This window comes from Archocentrus centrarchus, chromosome 19 (assembly GCF_007364275.1).
Source record: "Archocentrus centrarchus isolate MPI-CPG fArcCen1 chromosome 19, fArcCen1, whole genome shotgun sequence".
In the NCBI taxonomy this organism is placed as follows: Eukaryota; Metazoa; Chordata; class Actinopteri; order Cichliformes; family Cichlidae; genus Archocentrus; species Archocentrus centrarchus.
Window position 1 is genome coordinate 19,033,607 of NC_044364.1, and position 17,919 is coordinate 19,051,525.

At 41.4% G+C, this 17,919-nt stretch overlaps 3 protein-coding genes and 1 pseudogene across 4 annotated transcripts; 1 reads left to right on the forward strand and 3 right to left on the reverse strand.

The window, feature by feature from the left end:
* Positions 1 to 2,116: 2,116 nt before the first annotated feature.
* On the reverse strand, positions 2,117 to 5,579 carry LOC115798730 (UDP-glucuronosyltransferase 2B15 pseudogene; annotated as a pseudogene).
* Positions 5,580 to 8,692: 3,113 nt separating this feature from the next.
* LOC115798731 (endonuclease domain-containing 1 protein-like) lies at positions 8,693 to 13,225 on the forward strand. The gene is made up of 2 exons (XM_030755682.1): positions 8,693 to 9,044; positions 11,798 to 13,225. The coding sequence occupies exons 1-2, from the start codon at positions 8,721 to 8,723 to the stop codon at positions 12,416 to 12,418; spliced, it is 945 nt and encodes a 314-aa protein (XP_030611542.1). The 5' UTR covers positions 8,693 to 8,720; the 3' UTR covers positions 12,419 to 13,225.
* A 363-nt stretch (positions 13,226 to 13,588) lies between these two features.
* Positions 13,589 to 14,673, reverse strand: LOC115798712 (DELTA-stichotoxin-Hcr4a-like). 2 transcript variants are annotated; one of them, XM_030755659.1, is made up of 3 exons: positions 14,589 to 14,673; positions 14,330 to 14,443; positions 13,589 to 14,156 (listed from the first exon to the last, which is right to left on the reverse strand). In XM_030755659.1, the coding sequence occupies exons 2-3, from the start codon at positions 14,425 to 14,427 to the stop codon at positions 13,706 to 13,708; spliced, it is 549 nt and encodes a 182-aa protein (XP_030611519.1). In that variant the 5' UTR covers positions 14,428 to 14,443; positions 14,589 to 14,673; the 3' UTR covers positions 13,589 to 13,705. The 2 variants fall into 2 exon arrangements, with proteins under 2 accessions (XP_030611519.1, XP_030611520.1); XM_030755660.1 differs by lacking the exon at positions 14,589 to 14,673 and having other exon boundaries at positions 14,330 to 14,462.
* Positions 14,674 to 15,970: 1,297 nt separating this feature from the next.
* On the reverse strand, positions 15,971 to 17,758 carry LOC115798663 (DELTA-sagatoxin-Srs1a-like). The gene is made up of 3 exons (XM_030755589.1): positions 17,667 to 17,758; positions 17,261 to 17,385; positions 15,971 to 16,526 (listed from the first exon to the last, which is right to left on the reverse strand). Exons 2-3 carry the CDS (start codon positions 17,362 to 17,364, stop codon positions 16,100 to 16,102), a joined length of 531 nt encoding a protein of 176 aa, XP_030611449.1. The 5' UTR covers positions 17,365 to 17,385; positions 17,667 to 17,758; the 3' UTR covers positions 15,971 to 16,099.
* Positions 17,759 to 17,919: the final 161 nt, after the last annotated feature.

The window sequence follows — 17,919 nt, forward strand, 5'->3', positions numbered from 1 at the left end:
TGCTCTGTTATTAGCTAAGACTAGCTAGCTTGGTTAGCAAGCATGCATCCATAAACTGTACTCGTGCAGAGCACAGATACAGATATCTACTAATTAGTGCCAAGAAACAGACTAAAAGTAGAATTTCACTGATCCAAACTGAAGCGCAAACTTCCTGGATGTGCCATACCACACAGGAAGCCAAATTTCCCTCAAAAATGCCCCAAAAGGCTCCAGCAGCACAAACTGATCAACAGCTCAGTTTCTTTTACTTAAATTAGTAGAGGTCCAGCAGATAGCTAGTGGCTACAGCTACCTATGTTGGTACACCTGTCGATCAAAACAGCCACCGTCTGAATTGAGCCTTAAAAAAATTACATGGATGAGTTATAGAAACCTTCTTCCACGATGCAGTTGTTATGAAGCAGGAATATACTACTATGAATGGGAAAACCCCACCAGCAATCAGCGATCATGCTGAATGAGCACGCCACCGTACACTTATATTGCCAGAAGTATTCATTCACCATCCAAATCATTGAATTCAGGTGTTCCAATTACTTCCATGGCCACAGGTGTATAAACCAAGCACCTAGGCATGCAGACTGCTTCTACAAACATTAGTGAAAGGGTTGCTCTCAGTGAATCCCAGTGTGGTACAGTGATAGGTACCACCACCACCTGTGCAACAAGTCCAGTGGTGAAATTCCCTCACTACTAAATATTCCACAGTCAGCTGTTAGTGGGATTATAACAATGTGGAAGGGACTGGGAACGACAACTTAGCCATGGAGTGGTAGGCCATGTAAAATTACAGAGTGGGGTCAGTGGATGCTGAGGTGCATAGCGCATAGAGGTCACCAGCTTTCTGCAGGGTCAATCACTACAGACCTCCAAACTTCATGTGGCCCTCAGATTAGCTCAAGAACGGTGCGTAGAGAGCTTCATGGAATGGGTTTCCATGGCCGAGCAGCTGCATCCAAGCCTTACATCACCAACCACAATGCAAAGCGCTGAATGCACCTAAAGCTGAAGAGTGTGAATTTTCACATACCTGCAAAATATATAACTCCAGGACTGAAACAGGTTTATTTCTGTTATAAAGCCGGACATTTTAAAATGAGAGTTTGTGGGGAGTGGCTCCCTTTTGGTGACACCAGAAGTTGCACATGCAAACACTTCCTCATTCATTTTTGAAAAATGCCCCCACACACCCATATCAATTATTGTGCTAATTGCTATGATACAAATGTGTGCCCACTGATTAAATCTAAAAGATATCTCATTTTAAATTCAAATCACAGCCCACAAATGAGCAGTCAGCACCACTGCTAAGGATTTTTGTCTTGAAACTGCAGGGCACCATCAGCAGTATTAAACAGCCAGAGTTTCATATGCAACAAACAGAATGAACCAGCAAAATAAGGCAAAGTTTTGTTCACAGGTGGGAACCTTGACTTGTCTGAGGGAGAAGTTGAAAATGTACAAACATCCTTCAGTTGCTCTGCACATTCCTTCAGAACACAACCTGGCAGCCTTCTGAGGGTTTGATATGAACAGCAAATGCTCTCTAACTAACAACAAGTCCCATAATTGAAGCTGGATAATAAACACTGCACCTCACCTCCTAAAGTGATCACCTGTCCAAGCCTGTACAGACATGTCTAACATTTTCTGTCTTTTTCGCTGTCCTCACTCTCTGTCAGCACAGGAACCACAGGAGGGCTCTGCCTGAAGACTCTGCAGTGAGGCAGCACACCTCACCCTGAGGCAGCACCCTGACCCTGAGGCAGCACCCTGACCCCGAGACTCATCCCCCTGGGTTTTTCAAGCCCCTTCTTATTTTTAATTAACCAAACATTACACCAGTGGGATGACTGTACATGCATACTCTTTTCCTCTGAGTGCAGCATCCCCATGCAGAACAGCACACAACAGCAGAGAATGTATACAGGGTCATCAGCAGGGAAAGGACACACAAACTATGTCATATGCTGTCCATTTCTCCTAGTTTATTAGAGATTTACTTCATCAATTCCTTGTGGTAACTACTTGCAAGGTAAAAGACAAATAATGTATTCTGAAATATTTATTCAGAAGAAGAAGAAGTCATTTTGGCAACTTATTCGCATTCACTTTCCTGTCTATCTTCACAGTTTGCTATCCAGAAATGGCAAAATGGCCCAACGAATATCAAAAAAAAATAAAAGTTTTGATTGCTATTGATTAGCATACAACATTAAATAATAAAACAAATCAACAACAGCATCATGCATCATGGTAATATAAGCTTACATATGTCAGGAAGGCAGGTAAGGCTTGCTGTGAACACAAATCCTTAAATATTTTACTTATAAATATATATGCAAATGTATCTACATTCATTTCACTGTGGTATGAGAACTACTAATTACTGATAACAGTGCTTTTTCTCTGTATTCATATATTCCAACTCTCTGCTTAGAACTTCCGGGAACTGCCTGAAATCTACATGAATCCACGCTGATGCAAGTCTCACCATTCAAGGGCTCTGGCCTCAGTTATTTTCATTATATTGCATGTTTATATACATTTTTTCTCCTTTGTTTATAATTTGTTCCTTCTTCTGGGCATGAGTAAAGGATTAGTATTTGGAAAGGTGGCCACCCAGTATTTCCTGATTTTCTTTCAGTTCATTGCCCCAAACCAAGTGGAACGCTTTCCTTTTTTTTGTAGGAATGTAGGATCACAACAATGTGGCCCACTGTGTTTAAAGGTTTTTGGACAACAGTGGCACTCTAAGGCTCCGGGGGTTGGTATTTTTATGTGATTGGCTGACAATAAGAGGAATCTTTAACACTGTTACTACATTTGAATTAGATCTACTTTCATTTGAGGATCACTCCTGCTTTGCTTTCTTCCTCCTGCACATTCGAAGGCACAGGAATCGTATGACTCCGACTACAATGGCTGTCAGCATCAACAAGATGGCCAACAGAAAGCATATAACATCCACAGAATGATATGCATACCAAGGCATCTTATAAGACTCAGTGCGTAAATGTGCAGCTCCTTTGTGCCTCATGACAAACTCAATCCAGTAAACCGCAGTGTCCAGAGGATGCATTGGTCTATCTCGATGGAGAGCAGACAGACGCTTCATGTTGTTCCTGTAGGACGGATTGTTAAGAACTTCTTGTAGGACTTTGAGGAAATTCTGCTGGCTGATTTTTGTTACATCCACCATTTTAGCAGCTCCTCGAGCTTCCATTCTCAAAATGTTTTCAAATTGGTCAAACAGGAGGGGAATGCCTATAATTGGCACTCCGTGGTACATGGACTCATAGATCCCATTAGTGCCACCATGGGCCACAAAGGCTTTTATCTTGGGGTGACCCAGCAGGTCATTCTGGGGCATCCATTTCACCAGAACTGTATTGTTCCCCACGTTGTTGGGTCGCTCACCAGCATGCCTCCATATGACCTTTTGAGGAAGCTGGGCAAAGGCAGCTGCGATTTCTGAAGTTATTTCTACTGGCAGACCACTGACCAGCGTCCCCAGAGACATCAGGATGAATCCATTTTCTCCTGAACTTTCAACAAACTCCTCCAAGTCTGAAGGTAAGGCCTCAGCAGGCTTACACTGAAATCCTCCAATGTAGACGATGTTCGGCATGGTAGGCCTGGGGAATTCAAAGACAAAGTCCACCCTCATGAGCCACAGGTCTGCTCCTTGAAGAAGCTGATAGAAGTTCACATCTGGACCAAAGTACTTCTCTACCATTCTATCATAGGGAGGACACGCTATGAACTTATCAATGCAGATGTTGACGAAATAGTGGAATGTGTTTTGGACCCTTTCCAAAAAGGTCATCTTGTCAGACACAGCATTTCCAGAAGTTGGGACATATGATGTTGGAGATGGAGCTATCACAAAATGGCCATCCCCACTGGTCATCCATTTCACATTAAAAACAACTGGAAGCTTCAGTTCATGAGCCACTATAACTCCAACAGGAAGTCCAGGGTCCAAAAGAACCACGTCAAAATTAGAATCACGAATCTTTGACATTAGAGTCTTGTTCTCAAATATTTCTACCCCTAACAGACTGGCCTGTTGGTAGATTTTGGACAGTGAACCAAGCACTTCCCAGTAGAACTTCACGATACCTATCAATGACGCCCCCTGTTTTTGGATCTCCAGCATCTTGGCCAGGAACGTTACAAAGAAGTCCTGTTCCTCAATGCAGACAGCTTCTGGTAAGGTGACAGTGATAGAGCTGTAATGTGGTGCCTCTTCTTTGACATACCAGCTGGTGGCTGTGCGGACCACAGTGATCTCATGGCCCTTGGTGTGGAGGCTCTGGATCAGCAGGTTCATGTTCACCCAATGGCTGCCGTCAACGGGAAACACTAGAATCTTTCCACCCTGGACAGGACTTGCAAGTAGGGACAAACTCACCCCCATAAGAAAGAGACAAACTCCTGCAATGCTCCCCATGGATTCAGTCTGAGGAAGACAATAAAACACCAAAAAATTAACTGTTAATTTTGCAGTTATCTTTCTATGTATGATCCTACAACTAATGCATAAATTCTTCCAACTTAATTTATCAAGCTGTTGTCCTGACTAGGTTGCAGGACCTACTGAATTACAGCATTATTGATTGAGAAGGACTGTCTAAATGTGTTTGAAAAAGCAAAGGATGTCCCTCCTTTCATTTTTGTAAGCACAGTAACTTACTCAGATAATGCAATCAAGAATCAGTGGTTTTCTATGTAAAGAATTGTATTTTTTTAATATATTTTTCCAAGATCTTGAAAAGATCATATTTCATTTTTAACATTTCAACTAAATCTCAAAGTTGGGGAGATCTCTGCCAAAGCTGTCCTGATAAAGTCTCTTAGAGAAGTTTTTTCCAGGTGGCATGAATTCCCACAGTCCTCTAAAGCCCCATTTCTTATTTCCTATTCCTATTGGTTTCTAAGGCTCTGTAAATGAAACTGCACTGAAATCACTAAATGTCCAACCTATGCTCTATTTATTACTACATTACAGAACACATCTGGCCCTCTTTGAACTCAGATTTCCTTGACTCTAATCAGTACCCCTGTAAAGTTGCAGGACTGCGTTACTCTACACTTTGGACTTTGCTGCTTTAACATAATCTGTCCACAGACAAAACATATAATACTTGCAAAGTACTCCAATTTTTTTTTTTTTTTTTTGACATAGTTCCTGCTGCAGGAGCTCTCTTATGGATTTTTTTTGCCTTAATAAGACACATGCACACACACTCAGCTACACTATTCTCAAAGGTTAATGTGAAATGTTGCTAATCAAAGTCCAGTGGTGTGTACATCCTGATTAATGCCTGCAGTCTCTAATCTCACCATCTGCATTTAGCAAAGACTTTCTAACAAACTAAAAACACAAAAGAAGAAGAAATATGCACTTGCATTCAGTTTTCTTTCTGTATGCCTGTTGCTGAGTTCATTTCAGAAGTGCATTTATAGTTATTTAATTATTATTAATGTGTCACAGAGAAAGTGTGGTAACCTACCTTAAATCCCTGAGATTGTGGAGAAAAGTACTTTCAGATCGGCCTGGAAAAGGGGAGCTCAGCCTCAGAGTGCAGCAGAAAAAAAACCCCAAATCCTGATTATTGTGTTGCATAAGGTGGGAGGAGTGTAAGATGTAATGTTAAATATATTCCTGATTTTAGTTTGCAATCACAGCCATCTCAAAAATAAACTTTTTTTTCTTTTCTTTTGTTTCTCGATAGAAATCCCGGCTGGAGTGAGAAGGTTCCTAATTTCATTTCACCGGCAGGTGTTCAAGTTCTGGCAGGTAAGTTTGGGGGGCGGAGCCCAAAGGAATAAGGATCCTAATGTGATTGGTCAGGTTCACATCAGTGACGCCAAAGCCTCTGTGACGGACCGTTCATGTTACCGCGAGTTACACCGAGTTACACCGAGGCAGCAACACAACCGCTGCTTTTAATCATATTTGTTCGTAATTTGGGCAACGAAGATGGCCGAATGAACCATCAACAGTTATTATTTTCTGTGTAGCAGTAAAAATAACTGTCACAGCCGCACTTTAAAGCTCAAGAAAACTAAAAAACCAACCTGCAGGTTCTGAAGCCTCTGCGCTCTGCTGTACGGTATCACATTTATGCTTTTTTTTTTTTTTTAATTATAATGAGGAACACAGGAAAATAAGGCAAGACTTTTCTAAAATGTGAACAAATGTTTATGTTGCTGCCACATGTCACTCAGTGAAACAGTTGTACACATCTGGCTGCAGATGTCCACTCACTGTGGGTTCAGCTCCACTCTAATAGTACATCCAGATAATATTACAGCTTCTGTGAGCAGGCAGTCTGTGGAGTGGGCAGGAGAAGAGGCTGTGACAGGCTGCCTGTGTACAACACAACCTGACAGCTGAGTGAACCAGTGTGTGAGAAACAGTGAAGGTTGTTGCTGTCAGTCTGTGTAAATCTGAAGGTTCTGCAGACACAGGGAAACACAACACATCAATAGCCGTCTGTTGTCTGTGTCACTGTTAAAATATTACTTTCAATTTTTTTTAATTTTACTTTGATAAGTTAAATATTTATTTATTTGCACATGTTAATTGTGTTCATAAAGAAACCAGGAAGAACAATATCAAAGAGCTGTTTTTGGTACTTTGATAAATTCTGTTTTTTTTTTATGAATCATCACTGTCTCTGATCAAATGCTGATTGACTTTTAACTTTTTGCAGTTGTAGAAGTATCCTGGACTAAACCCTATACTTATAGAAAAGTGATAATATTATAGTATATGTACTATTCTGTAAATTATAACATTTTACTGAAGTAAAAGCACAAACATTCTGCATTAAAATACACTTTCAACTCTGTATAATTGCTGAGTCATTAAAGGATTTAAACTTTAAATGGAGTTGAAAGTAAAATATTTGCCTTTGTGTCGTGTATTTTTACTAATGAGAGTTGGTGTGTGCTGCACATCAGTAAGCTGCTGTCTCGAGGATTTGTTGACATTTTGCAAAGTGAAGTTTGCCAGTTTAACTAATGTGTGTGCGCAACATTGAACTTTGAAACTGAACAAAATCATAAAAACTGCAGTATTCTGAGGCACGTTTTGAAGCATTGATCCAGTTACGAGATTTCTTGAGCATTAACTCATAAGGGCCTCCACACATTTCTCTTTCGAGGAAAATTTATACAGATTTTCAAAACAATCTTTTAAACTACAAACGTATTTAAGGAAATGTCCTTGACATGCAAAACTGTGACACCAGTGTCACTGTGGGTTTTTAGTCCAGTGACAGTTGTTAGCATTTCCTCTGCTGCACAGCATAAAATAACTGTTGCATAACTGTCTGCTCATCATCATTTTTTTCTCACTCATGACTTTTGACATAAATATAATAGCACTGGTCATGTGCAGCCATCACCGTTCGATCATCAATGGTCCTGTGGTAGAGAGGGTTCTTGGGGGAATATCTAACTGATGATATGACTTTGAGTCAGCAAAAAGACCCAACAGCGTCTTCACCTCCTCTCCAGACTCAAAAAGGCAAACCATATGAAATTATATTTATGTCAAAAGACCACCTGCAGGCTCTGTGTAATAAAGTGAAGTTTCAGGCTCCACATTTGGCAGCTGCAGCTTCTCCTCCAGCTGCTGCGAGATCCTGTCATATGAGTGTTTGCTTTCCAGATGAGTCAGAATGAGGGGGTACAGGGTGGATAGCATGCTCTACTTTAGTAAGCATCCATTCTCTCTTATTCAGTGATGTTGGGAGTTAAAATGGTGATTTTACTCAAACAGGGCCAAAAAGAAAAAAAAAAAGCTGCAGACATCATGGATGAGCTGTCATTCCGGTGATCTTGAGACCTGAGCTCCTGTTTGTGATGCATTTCTAATTTCTTCTAGATATTTGTGATCAGATGTGTATCTAAACTAACATTACATGGTTGTTATATACTCCTGTGAAAACAATGTCCTCAGGCGGGGAAGAATTTATTTTACAGGATAACACAACAGTCAACATGGCTTAACAAAGCATAAAACATTATTGAGCAGTATGAAGTACATGGTGCAGCAAGGCCAAAATGTAACATCCCCATATGAGGAAGCAGGGTCTAAGGAGGTTAAGCACATGTCTGAAGGGTCACATAAAATTTTCCACTCTTGCTGCACTAGATGCTCACACTTGCTGCTTGTTTGCAGAAGAGCGAAGTAAGCAGACATGTAAGCAAGCTTGAAATTAAGACTAAAACCACGACGTACACATAATAGATGTGAATTAAATAGAATGACACGGGCCTTGTAAAGAAATGATCCAAATTATGCAACAAAAATATGACAACAGTTACAGGAGCATCCACGTGGTCTGATTACATTTACATGCCTCGGACCCTCGGGTAAATCTGATTATGAGCTAATCATGTTTCACCCCATACCTCCAAACACCTCTGCTATTAATGCTGAAGTGAATTATTTCTTGTTCTTATTTTATGTTGATGTGTTTGTACTTTTCATGAAATAACAACCCCCCACTCCGAAAAAACAAACCAAAAGAAAAAAACGCTGACTTGGTTTAAAAATGTTCTGCTTCAAGTGAAATGTACACAGTAGGCGGTATCTTAGTTCCCCTTTTTCCCCTTTTAACTGAAACTGGGTCACGTGTTGATGTAAAGGGAAAAGCCACGCGTGGATTCCTAGCACCGCGTGTTTGCGTGAAGGTATGAAAAGGCTCTTGGAGTCCACAGAGACGCATTTCAGCACCGGAGAGATGCGTCGCTCCTGCGCCCTGCTCGTTCTGCTCTTCGCCGCCGGCTGCTCGCTGTGTGCGGCGGATGTCGGGGACTTCACCCCGTGCTTGCAGTTCTTCTACAGGTCTTGGCCTCCTAAGGGTCTGGCAGGGACCCCGATCTGCCAGCATTTTAACAACAGCTACCACTTTGCTACGCTGTACAGTCGGCCCCGTCGCTCGCCTTGGTTCTCCGCCTATTTGTACACAGTACCCGCCGGAAAGAGACCCTCAGCAAGCTGGAAATATGAGCCACAGGTGAGGATGTTTGAATATTGTCTGCATTGTTGAGACTGGTATGGAAACAGAGCAGGTAAGAAAAGAAGGCCAAGTAGAGCAGAACTTTGAGGACTTGGTTTGTGCCGAGTCGGCTCTGCGTGCAGAGACGCCGCACAGCCTCAGCACTGTTCGCCGCTCAAAGCGCGCGGACGTCAAGAACAAAATCATGTGATTGTCGAGCACGCCGGTGCAAATCTCTGCGCAGCAAGAGGAATCTGGCATGTAAGAGGAAGTTCACGGTTAACACAAATACTGCAGCGCAGCCTACAGTAACTGATCCATAGCACTGTCAGCGATAATAGATCACGTGTTACATGGGAAATTTACTGGAATGCACACAGTAATGTTTCAAATGTAAGAATAAGACATATTAAACGGTAAAAGCGAAATTATGACTGGTGCTGTTTGGTAGAGTTAGAGTGAGCGCATCCCAACCAACAGGCCAAAGAGTTTGTTTCCATGGGCCAATTTACAGGTGACACACACACACACACACACACACACACACACACACACACACACACACAGAGACAGAGTACTTTATCTGAATTCAACTTTTGTGAACTTCTTCTTCCTAAGTTGTTTTATGGTTGTATGAGATGGTCTTTGTGTACAGTCCCGGCACAAACTTTGTGTTTCAAAGACTTTTATTGGCAAATCAAATGTAGGCAAGGAGGGAACATTTACAGTGTTGACTTTTCTTTTTTAGCGTATGCACTTCTCTTATATCGGCTTCTGGGCCAAATTCTGATTTTTGGCGATCCATTCCTGCCTTATCAGTGCTCCAGACTGATCGCAGCCCACAAACGGTGTGAAGTCATTGAAACTTAAACTTTAAAAAAATTAAATAAAAACTGAAGCATCAAAGTGTATGAAACTCAGAGTTTGTGCCACTGCCAAAACTTTCAGACATGTTAACCATCAAGTCAGCTTCTTTTCTGTCCAGTCAGCATCTTTGGGCTTCAGTGGGGACTCTTTTTGAGGGGGTAGAAATGCTGCGCAATCCGGTCACCCTGAGGCTAAAGTGAGGACAGAAAGTAGTTTTGAGTGTGTATGAGCTGCACAGGTTCAAGGTAGGAGTTTATTATTTAACTGATTCTATCAAGAAATCTGTCCACAACATCCTGTTAAAGGCCATGAGTTAAAAAAAATAAAGGTTTAAGATTCCAACAAAATACTGTAGTATCTGAACCCCTGCAAAACCTGGCATTTCTTTGAATGATCAGTGTAGTATGCAGCACGTGTATACACTGTAAACCCACATTTTGATTCCACTTAAAAATATTGAGTTCATATTACTTAAAATGGCCTAGAATGTGAACATTACTTGTTAATGCTGAGTAGACTGTACTTTTTGATGGTCTATCTTATTGTAATCATGTGTTTGAGTTCAAACAACTTAATATCATCAAGTTTTGCACCTGCTAAATATACCAGTTATACCAGTTTTAACAGACTGGATTAATGCGCAGCTGCATGGATATGATGGTTAGCAATGCTGCCTCACAGCTAGAATAGCTATCTGATAGTCTGGGTTCAATTCCACTTTAGCCTGGGACTCTTGCTGTGTGGAGTTTGTATGTTCTCCCTGTGTCTGTGTGGGTTTCCTCCCACAATCTGAAGACATCCAGTTACTGGGGTTAGGTTAATTGGTCTCTCTAAATTGCCCACAGGTGTGAATGGTTGTCTGTGTCAGCCCTGCAACAGGCTGGTGACCTGTATGGGGTGTAACCTGCATCTTACTGCCTTGTCAGCTGGGATAGGCTCCAGCCCCCCCCACCCCCACACAACCATGAAAAGGATAGGGGGATTGATTGATCAAAAGACATTTTATTTTTTCATGAACTATAAAAGATAAGTTTGGTCAATTAGAACATACAATTTGGTTCAATTGGAAATGGAGTAGTGCTTACTTAACAGGCTGAGTTAAATAAACTGTTTCATTACTTAAAAAATTTAAGGCAACGAGTTACCTTGGTTTTTTTAAGTAGATTCAACTTATCCGGGTTTACAGTGTACATGGTTTCCCCTGCCACTGCAACAGGGGATGCCCCACTGCCCCCCTCCTCCCAGCGGAAAGCCCCTGCTCCTCTCTTTAACAAAGGGGGAAAATAAATAATGACTTCATTTGCCTAATTTGTGTCCGAGGTGAAATAAGGCAGCACTTTAGTTCTCTTATTCATCCTTTAGTTTCTCTTATTAAGTACAGAAGCACTGATTGGCACAGGTCATGCTTCCTTGATGTCCCAGACTAAAATGAAGGTCTCCCCTGAAAACACATTTATAGTCTTGAACTAGGCTTACTGGCCCTAGACGTTTAGTAAAACCACAGCGGAAGCTTCTTGTGCATGTTGGCATTATATTTTTTGTCCACCAAGTCATGGGTGACTTTGGACAGGTCAACATTCAGCACTTCTTTCAGAGAAAAACTGTAACGCCAAAATAAACTTCATCTGAAAACTAACATATTTTATTGTATGAAATTTCCTTATTTTGCTTGAGGCTTAAACAAATCCCATAACCCTACATGGGTTGGTGATGACCTGGTGGTGTTCTTATACTCCCCACCAGGTACCCCCATTGGAGCTGTGCTAATAATAGTATCAATCCATCTTTAGGAGTTTCCACAGAACTTTGGCCATACAGTTTAAAGAACTTTCATTTATTGACTCAGTGAAGTGCAAAATCTGTAATAAACTTCCTTCCTGGTTTCTTCCTCTGCTTATAAACAGTTAGCCTACCCACAAGCAGATGGCACCATGAAACCCTTCCCTAGACCCCCCCTGGACCAGAACATCGTGGAGAGCCAGGCTGTGGAGCATGACTACATCAACTCCACCTATTCCCGCGGTCACTTGAACCCCAGCCTTCACCACAAGAGCCACGACACCCGCGATGCCACCTTCACCCTCACCAACGTGGTCCCCCAAAAGACGGGCTCTAACGACGGGCCTTGGGTGTTCCTGGAGCAGAGTGTGAACCATACCTTGGCAACCTACTGTCTCGGAGAGGCCTACGTAGTGACTGGCATCATCCCTTACCAGAGTGACGATCACTGGCTCAACAATCACCGCGTAGCAGTGCCAGAGTACCTGTGGTCTGCCTACTGCTGCCCAAAATACAATCAAAGTCTTCCGAAAGAGCTGGAGAACACCTTTCCCACATACGCCGCCATCGGACGCAATGATCCCAACAGCAGCGAGGAGATTGTGCCTGTGAATAAGACGGCTAAGAAACAATTCAGGGGATACGATGTGAGAAAGATGTCCCTGCAAACACTTGAGATGTACCTGAAGGACAGGCTCAGTACTGTCATCAGTGTGTTTAATGAGCAGTGCAGTGGATCAGACTGATCCCGCACTGACCTCACTGTGAATGCATAATAAATACATATTAAATTCAGGACAAAACATATGACAACACTTCTGTGAGGAGAATGATGCAACATGTGCAACAGTTTGTGTGCTGCCTCCCACCCAAAAAGATGAAATATTTATGACCACTACAGAAATGCTGCCACTGAGTTGAAGTACAAACACTGTGAACCACTAGGTGGTGACCTTGTGCAATGAATGTAGCAGGTAGGAAACGGGTGTTCTTAATTGCACATTTCAGCTGAAGCTGTATCTGTATATACTGATTCAAAGAAACATCTTTTTTATTTTTATTTTGTTGATTCACTAAATATGTAACCAAATGATGCCTAGCTAAATATAGTGGAAGAGTCAAATCATTTTTTTTTCTCCAGAAAAGTGAACAGAATTGTAGCTGCTTAATATCTAGTTTTAACTACTTTATATGCAGGTAAATTAGTCCTACTACTTCCTGTAGTAGAGGATCCCTGGATAGAGGGGGGTCCTGCAGTGACTGCATGTTAGTAAGGAAAAAAAATCTATTATCTGTTTTTTTTTTTAATGTTGACAATCTAATTTTGCCTCTGAACATTAAATGAATTATGAGTGACAATGATTCTGACTTTTACACCTTATAGACATATTCTTACAGAGCCTTCTGTTATATTTTTACTACTGAGCTGTTTAGTCTTTTTAAATTTGACTTGATTGTATTGCTGGTTGAGGTATTTTCTAATAGACTGTGTTTTGGCTGCTGTAATGCACTTTTGGGCTGAATAAAGGATATTTTGTCTTATTCTACAGCACAGTGATTCAATATGTGAACCGACAAATGACATAAGTTGCAAAATGAATAAAAGATCTACAGTTGCCGTTGTGTGTGTATCATAAAATGGTCTCTACTCTCTGAATCAAAATGATGTAAAATGATCAGAAAGCACAAACACAATTTCTACAGGTGATTAAATATTTAAATTCTGAATCTTGAAAATATATTCTAATACAGTTCTTGAGTTATTGCAGTTAATTACTTTCCACGCCTCCTAGTTTTGTTCTTAATACCCAGAACAAACTGATGAAACATAGGAAAGACTCACAATCTTACTCCACAAGTTAAAATTTCTTGGTTTATGTTTTTCATTTCAAATGATCACAAACACTCATATTTTGTCACATCAGACTTTTAAGAATTTATTGCATTTAGAGGTAATGCGGCAGCACAGTTGTACACATGGCTACACAATGATGTGTCAGAAAGGATGAATTTGACAGATATAAATCAATAGCTCAGTAAGATTGCTGCATCTGGGGACTGAAGAGCTTGTCCCAGATCTCCACCTTCATGATGGCCCTGCCCAGTGGGCACATGGTTCCCTTGATGTCCAGGCACGAGCCCTCAAAGGTGAGGCCGCTGCCCTTGGGTTCCTCCCGCACGAATCCCACCTTCTCTTTGTTGTAATACATCTCCTTGTACAGACTCTCATTGCACTCTTTGCCCTTCTTGTAGATTCCCAAGGCAAATGAGTTCTTGTACATGTTATAGTCAAATGGCACGGAGAACATGATAGCGAGGGTTTCGTCAGCTCTGTTATTTTCCCTCTTAAACAGATCATAGGTCAGCACGCCCACTGCACCTTTGGCTTTGCCTTTGCCTTTGCTGAAGTTGCACACTTCAGTGTTTTGTGGGCGCACAGTAGGTTGGGGGGGGCTGTGGCAGTTGCCGCTTTCCAGGAAAACCCTTTTTTTTTTCCCCCACAGTAACAAAGACAAGAAAAATAAAGAAGGTAGAAGGAAGAAAAATTAGAAGATAAATTGTCAAGCAATTATTATTTGTCAAGCAGTACCTGCAGAACATTTGAACTTCAATCTGTACAGACAAAGGGAACAGACATGTACTCATTTTGGACTTACTTAGGGTCAACCAGACAGTAGTTGCTAGTGAGGTTGGTGATCTCAATGGTGACATTCCTTCGGCTTTCGACGGCCAGAGCCTCTGCGGATTCACTCATAGTGGCACTTGTAAAGCTGCAACAGAGCAGAAATGCAACCTGCAGCTCCGTTAATGAGTTTAACAGACTGTAATAAAAATGCTTAGAGCTAAATCCACATCTACAACAAAAATATTTGTCTGCAAACTCTTAAATAACAGAGCAGGAAAGGAGCAGCTTACCTGTGTGGATCACCTGTGTGTTGCTGGCTCGTGCTTGGGCAGATTTGAGACACTGAGTTCAACCTTCACACGGGACTTGTTGGGGAATGTGTGGCACCCAAAGGTGTCTCCACCCATATCCATCCACCCAATTCTCTGTCACTCCCTGTGTGCTGTGCCATCTTTGCCTCAAGCATGTGTGCAGAGGCGTAGCTCGGAGGGTGCAGCTAACAGAACAGAGTAACTGTAGTCTTTTGTTCTCCCTCTGCTGGATATTTGTCAAGATGGGAACTGGTTTGAGCTTTAGGGATTTTGTGTGCGCCACACCTTCAGTTTCTGGGTCTGTGATTTTCTTTTTCATTGCCTGCACGGAGAAAGGAATACACAGCACCTCTGTTGAGGGTTTAGACACTCTTAGGGTTAAGGTCATGTCTATTGAAAGGTTGATGATCAATAAAAGGTTAATAAACAGATAATTACTTATGGTCTGAAAAACTAAAAATGAATGGACAAAGTGTCTTGAGCAATTAACAACCCACACCAAACTAAAAAACAAGAGAAGGAACATTAAACCTAAAAAAGAAGAAGAAGAAGAAGAAGAAGAAGGGGAGGTCCGGATGTGTTATAAGTGATCCTGCACCTGTAATAGTATTGTGTTATTATACTGGAAGAAGAAGAAGAGTTTTATGATTTTCAATATAAGAAAAAATATGAGACACTGTGCTGTAAAAACAGCAACCAAAGCATTAAACACAATTATGACAAAGATTACCTTCTAAGTATTTCTGACATGCTGTTTCTGTCATCTGCTCTGCAAAGTTTGATGTGACCTCCAAAAAAATAAGTCGGCAATAGTTAGAGATTAGAGTGCTTAATAATACAGTATGCACCCCTAACACTTAGAAGGAGAGTGCACGGATTCCGTTTCATTAAATTTCAAAGCTTTTCTATTTGCTTCAGAGCAACAGCTCCCAACAACTGCAGGATCCAAAGCCATGTTATATATTAAGTTTACATGATCCCCTGTTTGCAGCATTTGGTGAGCATGGGAGAAAGAACTCCCTTTTCATTTCTTTTCAAATACTCCAAAGACACTAAATATTTTTAAAATACTTATTTTTAAACTTATTTGTTTCTCTTTGATTCCCAAATTGCAAGTTTGTACTCTTTTGTTCCAGTGTGCCATTAGTAACTAGAAAGTATTTTAGGTAGTGAAAATTGAAGCCCAAACTCAGAAAAATATTATATGGCAAAACTGAATAAGTCACAGGCTTTATGCTGAAGTGCTAAGTACTTCTAATATGATTAATAATGAAGTTTTTCATTTACTTCTGCATTTGCAGTCATGTCTGAAGTTTTATTTTTAGATCAAACAAAGAAACACAGAAGACGAGAAAGCAGTTGAACTGTTTTTTTTATTCACCTACATGTGGACAAGGATGACAACTTGCACTTTAGTTTTCAGGAATATCTGCAAATACACTCAATCATTTCTGAGCATTTTGTTCTCACACCCAACACAAACAGACTCTTCAGCCCATCCTGTCGTACAGCTCCAGTTTAACGATAGCCTTGCCCTCATCAGACATGCAGGCCCTCACGTCCAGCGCCTTCCCCCTGTACGCCACCCCTGAGCCGTTGGCCTCGTAGCGAACAAAGTCGCTGCAGTTCTTGTCGTTGTACATGTAGTTGAACAGCTTACTGTCGACAGCTCGTGACTGCTCAAAGATGCCCACACCCAGCCAGTTCTTGTAGAAGTTGTAGTCGAATGGCACAGAGAACATGACGGCCATGATGCCATCGCAGCGGCGGTTGCGCATGTCGAACAGCTCGTAGGTCAGGACACCCACAGCGCCTGATGCTGTGTTGTCATCCTTGGTGAAAGAGCACACCTCTGTCTTATTGGTGCGCACGGTGGGCTGCGGAGGGCTGTGGGAGAAGCCACTTTCCATGTGGATCCTGAAAGACGGGGGGAGGAAGTCAGTGCACTTAGTCAACTTATAATATCCCCCTGACTGATTATGTTATTAGATATTTAATACTGGCCCTGCTGGAGGTTGAGCTAGATTAGAACATAGGGTCCAAAGGGGTTAGAGGTGACTAGGTCAGAGCCACTGTAATGTCTCTTAAATCAGACTCAACAGGATTAAATATCAATAGAAATGGAAATGTCTTTTTGTCTAGTGACCAAAAAGAACCACAAAACATCAAGTATTAAATAAAGTATTAAATACAACTAAAAGGTGACACAAAAATTAAAAAAATAGTACTAATAGACACAATAATTCACAATAATTAAAATCCAAAAAGAAACAGCTGCGTTTCCCGTAGCTTTAGTCTGCTGAAAAAGGATGAATGAACAAAGATATGTGGGCCCATTGTTTCAGAACTAATTCAGTCTAATCTCAGGTGTTAGATGGATCTGGGGTGTTGGGTGGGGTGGGGTGGGGGGGGGTGGGGGTGGAAGAACACAGAAAAAAAATACACAAGAGCTTTTGTCTAATTTTTGATAATTGTGCATCTCACGGGCATTTTAGAAGATAAATGTCTTTTTTGGTTTGACTGCTAACAACAAATGCTTTCCTACATGGCACAGCATGAAAACACGTGCAATGAAGCAAAATATGAACTTCTTCACAGTTACATCAGAGAGAAATACTGAAATACAACAGGAACAGTTTGACGTCCGTTACTTTGGGTTGACGAGGCAGTAGACAGAGCTGACATTGGTGATCTCAATGGTGCAGTTGCGGTTGGTGGTGAGCGTGGCGGAGTGTGCCTCTGCGTTCTCAGGCATGGTGGCAGCTGCTGGAAATGGCTGCGAGACAGGGATGAGGAAAACCAGATGTGAACCATGCAAAGTGTTCTGAAGCTCTGCCAGGAAATGCATTTAACTCCCAGCTGAAATAAACACCTGAAAAATGCTGCTAGATGCTCATTTGAGGATTTGATATGAGGATGAAGCAAAGTAAACATTACATATAACCAAAGAAAGGATTTAAAGTTGTCTCTAGCAGCCATTATTAAATATGTTTATAGACTAAAATCAACAAACTGACAAAAACACTTGCAGAAGTATCTCCAAATTAGAGCACTTACTTCGCTTTAGGTGACACGCACAGGCTGGCAGAGAGTCCTCTGGAAACAGGCTGAACTTTGATTTAGAGACAAGTTTAAAGTCACACCCACTCAGTCACACCTCACACCTGAGCATAAAGGAAGTGGGTGTGCCTCTGCTCTGTTTTCAGGCATTTGCACCAATGCACAGGTGATGTCACTTAAAGAGTACATGATCACTTTAACTCTACAACTGGAGGGTGGAAATATTTGATATTTCCTCCAAGGACATTTG